Raw genomic sequence first — 10,244 nt, 5'->3', positions numbered from 1 at the left:
TAAGTTACATATGTATAAATGAAGTTATTACATTTAAGTTAATTATCAATTTTAAAAAAATGCAATGCTGTGAAAAAATAGTTGTACTGCACTATTTTAGGGGTACCCAAACGTTTTCGTTCGGGTCCCCCCTTCCAGCATTGAGGGACACCTACCCAATTTCGAAGTTGCACCTTGTGCGTTCTAATATTACAATCACTGAACTAGATTTTTTAAAAATCGATATCCCCAAAGTTTAGTACGTCTTTGTAGGGGGACTCTTATTTTGAGGAAAAATAATCCGCGACCGTGCTGCCAGCATTATATCCTACTGCCAGGAGGACGGTAATATATATTTCCGTCTATTGGTAGAGGAGTGGAGGCATTGCCCTTAACTGCTGATGACAGGGCAGTTTTATTTTTTCTTTCTCGGTAACTGTTCTTGGATTGTGTGGAAGTGTAAACTGGTCCCAGAACGGTTTTAAAAGAGGAAACCAATTTGTCCCGACTATCACATGCACAGCACAGCACTGTTTTGGCCGCGGGCAGCATATCATTCTTAGGAACGTGATCAGAAACCACATGACCCATCTATTCAACGTTAGGGAAATCAAATATTTATCTGGGGACATGGATCAAGTTTACCTCAAACTTTAATTCAACTCTCTTCTCTAGTAGCCTACTTGTGTTAGCGGACTCATTTCTTGGTTTCTTAGGGCAGTGAGAGCGACAGAGAGAGAGAACCGGAACTAAGAAGCAAATTGATCTCCTAAGAAGAGGACATCGGAATTATTTATGAATGTTGTTGAGGCTTGTCCAAATAGCCAGACAACCATGGTAACACCAGTGCAACTTTTTATCACATTTGTGCTTCTCGTGTTGAGTTTGGCAGACGATAATAAACTAAAACACAAACCAGCCTCAAAACCGGTCCGACTGTTCACAGACGAAGATTTAAAAAGGCACGATGGGAGTGAGGTAGGTACTTGTTATTATGTAAGTCTATGGGTAGGCTAGCTCTGGTCGATGGCGTTAGGTCGCGTTCCTTCACTAGTTGTAGTAGTAGTGGAGGAACACGCACTAACGCCTTGGACCAGAGCTATGGATGTAGCTAACCCGTGATCTTCACTACAGTAGACTAATGGAGGTATGAATAGCTCGTGTCGGTATATGTAAATGCAATGGACTATCAGCGTGAGGGTGTGGTCAGCCAACACAATGACATCGTTTTCTTTATCACTGATAATGCTAATTGATCTTTAATAAAAAAAAAAAAACATAATGTAACTGTTGCTGTGTTTTAGGACGGGCATCCCATTTACATGGCCATAAAAGGAGTGGTATTTGATGTCACCAAGGGGAAAGGTAAATAGCACACACACAATGTTGGGATCCTCCCCATCTCTGGAACAGTGGGCGGTATAAAGGTATCAAACTCCACAGACTGCTAGTGTGGCGTGATGATAATGTCACCAATGATATCAATAGTAGTTCAGGCCAGTACAGAGACTAGATAAAGTTATGTGTCAATGCTGAATGAATGATCCTTCACAATCACTGGTATCTGCATAGGAAGCTGTGTAATTACCAGGGTTGGGGTCGATGCTTGCTGTTTGGGGTTTTAGGCTGGGTTTCTGTACAGCACTTTGAGATATCAGCCGATGTACGAAGGGCTATATAAAATACATTTGATTTGATTTGAATTGCAGTCAATTCATAAAGTCAACCAAATTCCAATTCCACATTTTTCTACTTGAAAAGCATTGAAGAGCATTGGAATTGGGAGTTTGAATTGTCTGGAATTGAAATATAATTGACTCCAATCCTGGTGATTACATGGAAAATAACAAGATAGATAACAGGGGAAAAGGATAAGGGGGTTTTGATGTGAGGCCCATACAAACTGCAAATATGTAACAGCTGTAAGTACTGAGGAGCTATTGTTACAGTGGGACTAATATAGTTTATCTTTGTAGAGTTCTATGGGAAAGATGGACCATACAATGCCTTGGTTGGAAAGGACTGCACCAGGGCTGTGGCCAAAATGTCCCTTGAGCCAGCTGATCTGACTTCTGACACTGTGAGTAAAGGAAAACAAAACAAAACGGTTGGGCTGGGGAAGGGGTGCAGCGTCATGAAGGGGTGCAGTGTCACCAAGGGGTGCAGCGTCATGAAGGGGAAGGGGTGCAGCGTCATGAAGGGGAAGGGGTGCAGCGTCACCAAGGGGTGCAGCGTCATCAAGGAGAAGGGGTGCAGCGTCACCAAGGGGAAGGGGTGCAGCGTCATCAAGGGGAAGGGGTGCAGCGTCACGAAGGGGTGCAGCGTCACCAAGGGGAAGGGGTGCAGCGTCATCAAGGGGAAGGGGTGCAGCGTCACGAAGGGGTGCAGCGTCACCAAGGGGAAGGGGTGCAGCGTCATCAAGGGAAAGGGGTGCAGCGTCATGAAGGGGAAGGGGTGCAGCGTCATCAAGGGGAAGGGGAATGAAGGGGAAGGGTGCAGCGTCATGAAGGGGAAGGGGTGCAGCGTCACCAAGGGGTGCAGCGTCATCAAGGAGAAGGGGTGCAGCGTCACCAAGGGGAAGGGGTGCAGCGTCACCAAGGGGAAGGGGTGCAGCGTCATCAAGGGGAAGGGGTGCAGCGTCACCAAGGGGAAGGGGTGCAGCGTCACCAAGGGGAAGGGGTGCAGCGTCACCAAGGGGAAGGGGTGCAGCGTCACCAAGGGGAAGGGGTGCAGCGTCATCAAGGGGAAGGGGTGCAGCGTCACCAAGGGGAAGGGGTGCAGCGTCATCAAGGGGAAGGGGTGCAGCGTCACCAAGGGGAAGGGGTGCAGCGTCATCAAGGGGAAGGGGTGCAGCGTCACCAAGGGGAAGGGGTGCAGCGTCATCAAGGGGAAGGGGTGCAGCGTCACAAGGGAAGGGTGCAGCGTCATGAAGGAAGGTGCAGCGTCACCAAGGGGAAGGGTGCAGCGTCACCAAGGGGAAGGGGTGCAGCGTCATCAAGGGGAAGGGTTGCAGCGTCACCAAGGGAAGGGTTGCAGCGTCACCAAGGGGAAGGGGTGCAGCGTCACCAAGGGAAGGGTGCAGCGTCACCAAGGGAAGGGGTGCAGCGTCACCAAGGGAAGGGTGCAGCGTCATCAAGTGGTGCAGCGTCACCAAGGGGAAGGGGTGCAGCGTCATCAAGTGGTGCAGCGTCACCAAGGGGAAGGGGTGCAGCGTCACGAAGGGGAAGGGGTGCAGCGTCACCAAGGGGAAGGGGTGCAGCGTCACCAAGGGGAAGGGGTGCAGCGTCATCAAGGAGAAGGGGTGCAGCGTCATGAAGGGGAAGGGGTGCAGCGTCATGAAGGGGAAGGGGTGCAGCGTCATCAAGGGGAAGGGGTGCAGCGTCATGAAGGGGAAGGGGTGCAGCGTCACCAAGGGGAAGGGGTGCAGCGTCATGAAGGGGAAGGGGTGCAGCGTCATCAAGGGTAAGGGGTGCAGCGTCATCAAGGGGAAGGGGTGCAGCGTCATCAAGGGGAAGGGGTGCAGCGTCATCAAGGGGAAGGGGTGCAGCGTCACCAAGGGAAGGGTGCAGCGTCATCAAGGGAAGGGGTGCAGCGTCACCAAGGGAAGGGTGCAGCGTCACCAAGGGGAAGGGTGCAGCGTCATCAAGGGAAGGGGTGCAGCGTCATCAAGGGGAAGGGGTGCAGCGTCATCAAGGGGAAGGGGTGCAGCGTCATCAAGGGGAAGGGGTGCAGCGTCACCAAGGGGAAGGGGTGCAGCGTCACCAAGGGGAAGGGGTGCAGCGTCATCAAGGGGAAGGGTTGCAGCGTCATGAAGGGGAAGGGGTGCAGCGTCACCAAGGGGAAGGGTTGCAGCGTCACCAAGGGGAAGGGGTGCAGCGTCATCAAGGGGAAGGGGTGCAGCGTCATCAAGGGGAAGGGGTGCAGCGTCATCAAGGGGAAGGGGTGCAGCGTCATCAAGGGGAAGGGGTGCAGCGTCATGAAGGGGAAGGGGTGCAGCGTCACCAAGGGGAAGGGGTGCAGCGTCATCAAGGGGAAGGGGTGCAGCGTCACCAAGGGGAAGGGGTGCAGCGTCACGAAGGGGAAGGGGTGCAGCGTCATGAAGGGGAAGGGGTGCAGCGTCATCAAGGGGAAGGGGTGCAGCGTCATCAAGGGGAAGGGGTGCAGCGTCATCAAGGGGAAGGGGTGCAGCGTCATCAAGGGGAAGGGGTGCAGCGTCATCAAGGGGACAGTTAAATTGATGGCTAGAGGGCTGGACAAGGTAAAGATGGCTGTAGTAGATGGCATGGCTAGCTAACTGTTGACATGAAACTAAAGTCGAGTTTTAACCCCGGTGTTGAGCTTGTGCGTAGCAGGAAGCTAATTCTTATATGACATGTTTGTAGAATGTTAAGTCCCCTTGTTGACTGAGGTGAATGAAACTGCAGCATCAAGGTGATAATGGCTAGCTAGAGTCAATGTTGCTTGTTTTTGCTGTTCTCCAATTGTGTAGAAATGCAGTAAAAATACAAATCCTTGAGGGGGGATGATGCCCCTGCTCTGGTCTGCAAAGAACCTGTGTAGATGTTTAACTCCCATCAAACCCTTTTTGCAGAACTATAAAGGGTTCTTCAGAAAAGGTTCCACAAAGAACCCATAGAAAACCCTATTTTTTTTCCTACTTTTCTCTTAGTAATGAAATGGGTGTCTCTTGTCCTTTTTTCCCTCCCTCTCTCTTTCAGACGGGCCTTACTGAAGAGCAGCTCCAATCCCTAGAGAGTGTATTTGAGGGCACGTACAAGACAAAGTACCCTATTGTAGGCTACACTGCCATACGCATCCTCAACCAGGATGGAAGCCCCAATGAGGACTTCAAGCCTGAAGACCAACCTCATTTTAACATCAGAGACGAGTTCTAATCCAAAGGAGGTTTTTTTTTGTGGGTACTGTTTTTGTTCTTCTTCTTTTTTTCTCTGATATAGTTTGGTACCGCAACAAACAGAAAAACTGTGGAGGACCATGAAGATTCAATACTGTGTGATCCTCAATTTGCTCATGATTTGAAAAATGAATTATTTCTGAATTCCCCAGTCAGATCCATGTGTTAGGAATGCATGTCTGGATGTTCTGTGATGAAGCCCGTAAGGGTGTCTGGATGTTCTGTGATGAAGCCCGTAAGGGTGGCCTTACCAAGGGATAGGCAGCCATGTGTTTCAGCTCTATTTTCCTTTAACCTTATTTGAAGACCTTATTTATATCTTTAAAATATATAATAATATAATATAATAATAATATATGATATTTTATCCAAAGTTATTTTTTTTTAGATATCATTTTATGTTGAGCTTCTCCTGCCCAATAAAAGAAAAGATATGTTATTTTTTTTTAGATATCATTTTATGTTGACTTCAATGAAAACATGGAATGTTTGTTACTGTGTTGTTAGTCAAATACACTTTGTAAAATGTATTTACATTTTAACAACTGAATGTTTTCCATTGATCATTTAAAGCATTGTAATTGGTTATAATGAGCTATGAAGCTGCACAGGCCCTATACCATTAATTGAATGTTAAAGTAGTGTAAAACATTATTATTATTAAAATAGTAGGAGCGAAAGGTTTGTTGGCTTATTTTCAAATCAAATCCAATTTTATTTGTCACATACACATGGTTAGCAGATGTTAATGCGAGTGTAGCGAAATGCTTGTGCTTCTAGTTCCGGCAATACATTTCCACCTGGATAGGACAGGACAGGTAGTTTCTTCCTGGATAGGACAGGTAGTTTCCTCCCGGATAGGACAGGTAATCTGGATAGGACAGGTCATTTCAACCTGGATAGGACAGGTCATTTCAACCTGGATAGGACAGGTCATTTCAACCTGGATAGGACAGGTAGTTTCCTCCCGGATAGGACAGGTAATTTCCTCCCGGATAGGACAGGTAATTTCAACCTGGATAGGACAGGTAGTTTCAACCTGGATAGGACAGGTAGTTTCCTCCCGGATAGGACAGGTCATTTCCTCCCGGATAGGACAGGTAATTTCAACCTGGATAGGACAGGTAATTTCCTCCCAGATAGGACTGTTTCCTCCCAGATAGGACAGGTTGTTTCCTCCCGGATAGGACAGGTAGTTTCCTCCCGGATAGGACAGGTCATTTCCTCCCGGATAGGACAGGTAATTTCATCCTGGATAGGACAGGTAATTTCCTCCCAGATAGGACAGGTTGTTTCCTACCAGATAGGACAGGTTGTTTCCTCCCGGATAGGACAGGTAGTTTCCTCCCAGATAGGACAGGTAGTTTCCTCCCAGATAGGACAGGTAGTTTCCTCCCGGATAGGACAGGTAATTTCCTCCCAGATAGGACAGGTAGTTTCCTCCCGGATAGGACAGGTAGTTTCCTCCCAGATAGGACAGGTAGTTTCCTCCCGGATAGGACAGGTCATTTCCTCCCAGATAGGACAGGTTGTTTCCTCCCGGATAGGACAGGTATTTTTCCTCCTGGATAGGACAGTTAGTTTCCTCCTGGATAGGACAGGACAGGTAGTTTCCACCTGGATAGGACAGGTAGTTTCCACCTGGATAGGACAGGTAATTTAAACCCGGATAGGACAGGTACTTTCCTCCCGGATAGGACAGGTAATTTCCTCCCGGATAGGACAGGACAGGTAGTTTCCTCCTGGATAGGACAGGTAGTTTCCTCCTGGATAGGACATGTAGTTTCCTGCTGGATAGGACAGGTAGTTTCAACCTGCATAGGACAGGTAGTTTCCACCTGGATAGGACAGGACAGGTAGTTTCCTCCTGGATAGAACAGGACAGGTAGTTTCCACCTGGATAGGACAGGTAATGCAGACAGCTTCTACGTAGTAGAATACAGTGCCTTAGGAAGTTATTCAGACCCCTTTACTTTTTCCACATTTCGTGACATTACAGCCTTATTCTAAAATAGATTAAATATACAATTTTCCTTTAGCAATCTACACACAATACCCCATAATGACAAAGCAAAAACAGTTTTTTTAAACATTTTAGCAAATGTATTAAACATTTAAAACAAAAATACCTTATTTATGTACAGTGGCAAGAAAAAGTATGTGAACCCTTTGGAATTACATGGATTTCTGCATAAATTGGTCATCAAATTTGATCTGATCTTCATCTAAGTTTCAACAATAGACATACATAGTGTGCTTAAACTAATAACACAAATTATTGTATTCAAAATACATATTTTAAAGTAAAAGGCACCTTTTAAACATTCGCAGTGTAGGTTGGGTAAAGTATGTGAACCCCTAGGCTAATGACTTCTCCAAATGCTAATTGGAGTCAGCTAACCTGGAGTCCAATCAATGAGACAAGATTGGAGATGTTGGTTAGAGCTGCCCTGCCCGATAGAAAACACTCACAAAAATTGAGTTTGCTATTCACAAGAAGCATTGCCTGATGTGAACCATGCCTGGAACAAAAAAGATCTCAGAAGACCTAAGATTAAGAATTGTTGACTTGCATAAAGCTGGAAAGGGTTACAAAAGTATCTCTACATCCATGATGTTCATCAATCCAGGGTAAGACAAATTGTCTATAAATGGAGAAAGTTCAGCACTGTTGCTACTCTCCCTAGGAGTGGCCATCTTGCAAAGATGTCTGCAAGAGCACAGAGCAGAATGCTCAATGAGGTTAAGAAGAATCCTAGAGTGTCAGCTAAAGACTTACAGAAATCTCTGGAACATGCTAACATCTCTGTTGATGAGTCTACGATACGTAAAACACTAAACAAGAATGGTGTTCATGGGGGACATGATGGAAGAAGCCACTGCTGTCCTAAAAAAACATTGCTGCAAGTCTGAAGTTTATAAAAGAGCACCTGGATGTTCCACAGCGCTACTGGCAAAATATTCTGTGGGCAGATGAAACTACAGTCAAGTTGTTTGGAAGGAACACACAACACCATGTGTGGAGAAAAAAAGACAACACACCAACATCAAAACCTCATCCCAACTGTAAAGTCTGGTGGAGGGAGCATACCAAGGGTTCACATACTTTTTCCAACCTGCACTGTGAATGTTTACATGGTGTGTTCAATTAAAGACATGAAATTTATAATTGTTTGTGTGTTATTAGTTTAAGCAGACTGTGTTTGTCTATTGTTGTGACCTAGATGAAGATCGGTGGATGAAGGTGGAGTATGGTGGAGGGAGCATCATGGTTTGGGGCTGCTTTGCTGCCTCAGGGCCCGGACAGCTTGATATCATCGGCTTATCAAGAGTTTATCAAGACATTTTGCAGGAGAATGTTAGGCTATCTGTTCTCCCAATTGAAGCTCAGCAGAAGTTGGGTGATGCAACCGGACAACGACCCAAAACACAGAAGTAAATCAACAACAGAACGGCTTCAACAGAATAAAATACGCCTTCTGGAGTGGCCCAGTCAGAGTCCTGACCTCAACCCGATTTGAGATGCTGTGGCATGACCTCAAGAGAGCAGTTCACACCAGACATCCTAAGAATATTGCTGAACTGAAACAGTTTTGTAAAGAGGAACGGTCCAAAATTTCTCCTGACCGTTGTGCAGGTCTGATCCGCAACTACAGAAAACGTTTGGTTGAGGTTATTGCTGCCGAAGGAGGGTCGACCAGTTATTAAATCCAAGGGTTCACATACTTTCCCCACCCTGCACTGTTACATGGTGTGTTCAATTAAAGACATGAAAACGTATAATTGTTTGTGTGTTATTAATTTAATCAGATTGGTTGTCTATTGTTGTGACCTAGATGAAGATCAGATCAAATTTTATGACCAATTTATGCAGAAATCCAGGTACTTCCAAAGGGTTCACATACTTCTTCTTGCCACTGAAAGTATTTAGACCCTTTGCTATGAGACTTGAAACTGAGCTCAGGTGTATCCTGTTTCCACTGATCATCCTTGAGATGTTTCTACAACTTGATTAGAGTCCACCTGTGGTAAAAGTTATTTATTGGACATGATTTGGAAAGGCACACACCTGTCTATATAAGGTCCCACAAGTTGACAGTACATGTCAGAGCAAAAATCAAGCCATGAAGTCAAAGGAATTGTCCCTAGAGCTCAGAGACAGGATTGTGTCGAGGCACAGATCTGAGGAAGGGTACCAAGACATTTCTGCAGCATTGAAGGTCCCCAAGAACACAGTGGCTTTCGTCATTCTTAAGTGGAAGAGGTTTGGAACCACGAAGACTCTTCCTTGAGCTGCCCGGCCAAACTGAGCAATCGGGGGAGAATGGCCTTGGTCAGGAAGTTGACCAAGAACCCGATGGTCACTCTGACAGAGCTCCAGAGTTTCTCTGTGTAGAATCTTCCAGAAGGACAACCATCTCTGCAGCACTCCACCAATCAGGCCTTTATGGTAAAGTGGCCAGACGGAAGCCACTCCTCAGTAAAAGGCCTATGACATCCCGCTTGGAGTTTGCCAAAAGGCACCTAAAGGACTCTCAGACCATGAGAAACAAGATTCTTGGTCTGATGAAACCAAGATTGAACTCTTTGGCCTGAATGCCAAGCATCACATCTGGAGGAAACATGGCTCCATCCCTACGGTGAAGCATGGTGGTGGCAGCATCATCCCTACCGTGAAGCATGGTGGTGGCAGCATCATGCTGTGGACAACGCAGGAGTGGCTTTGGGACAAGTCTCTGAATGTCCTTGAGTGGCCCAGCCAAAGCCCAGACTTGAACCCAATCTTACGTCTCTGGAGAGACCTGAAAATAGCTGTGCAGCAACACTCTCCATCCAACCTGACAGAGCTTGAGAGGATCTGCAGAGAAGAATGGGAGAAACTCCCCAAATACAGGTGTGCCAAGCTTGTACCCAATACCCAAGAAGACTCAAGGCTCTAATCGCTGCCAAAGGTGCTTCAACAAAGTACAGTCGTGGCCAAAAGTTTTGAGAATGACACAAATATTAATTTCCACAAAGTTTGCTGCTTCAGTGTGTTCAGATATTTTGGTCACATGTTACTATGGAATACTGAAGTATAATTACAAGCATTTCATAAGTGTCAAAGGCTTTTATTGACAATTACATGAAGTTGATCTAAAGAGTCAATATTTGCAGTGTTGACTATTTGCAGTGTTGACTCTCTTTTCTTGATGATCCGATAAATGGTTGTTTTAGGTACAATCTTACTGGCAGCAATATCCTTGCCTGTGAAGCACTTTTTGTGCAAAGCAATGATGACGGCACATGTTTCCTTGCAGGTAGCCATGGTTGACAGAGGAAGAAAAAATGATTCCAAGCACCCAACCTC

At 46.2% G+C, this 10,244-nt stretch overlaps 1 protein-coding gene across 1 annotated transcript; it reads left to right on the top strand.

The window, feature by feature from the left end:
* The first annotated feature begins 354 nt into the window (after positions 1-354).
* Positions 355-5,244, top strand: nenf (neudesin neurotrophic factor). The gene is made up of 4 exons (XM_035766581.2): positions 355-957; positions 1,284-1,344; positions 1,956-2,059; positions 4,698-5,244. The coding sequence occupies exons 1-4, from the start codon at positions 775-777 to the stop codon at positions 4,872-4,874; spliced, it is 525 nt and encodes a 174-aa protein (XP_035622474.1). The 5' UTR covers positions 355-774; the 3' UTR covers positions 4,875-5,244.
* The last annotated feature ends 5,000 nt before the right edge of the window (positions 5,245-10,244 follow it).

This window comes from Oncorhynchus keta, chromosome 35, assembly GCF_023373465.1.
Source record: "Oncorhynchus keta strain PuntledgeMale-10-30-2019 chromosome 35, Oket_V2, whole genome shotgun sequence".
NCBI lineage: Eukaryota > Metazoa > Chordata > Actinopteri > Salmoniformes > Salmonidae > Oncorhynchus > Oncorhynchus keta.
Note: the sequence above shows the minus strand (reverse complement) of the source record. Positions and strands in the feature narration are given on the sequence as shown.

Coding starts and splice junctions, on each gene's coding strand:
- nenf (XM_035766581.2), top strand. CDS start 775: ATGAATGTTGTTGAGGCTTGTCCAAATAGCCAGACAACCATGGTAACA. Junction 1,345..1,955: donor TGATGTCACCAAGGGGAAAG/GTAAATAGCACA, acceptor TTATCTTTGTAG/AGTTCTATGGGAAAGATGGA. Junction 2,060..4,697: donor CTGATCTGACTTCTGACACT/GTGAGTAAAGGA, acceptor TCTCTCTTTCAG/ACGGGCCTTACTGAAGAGCA.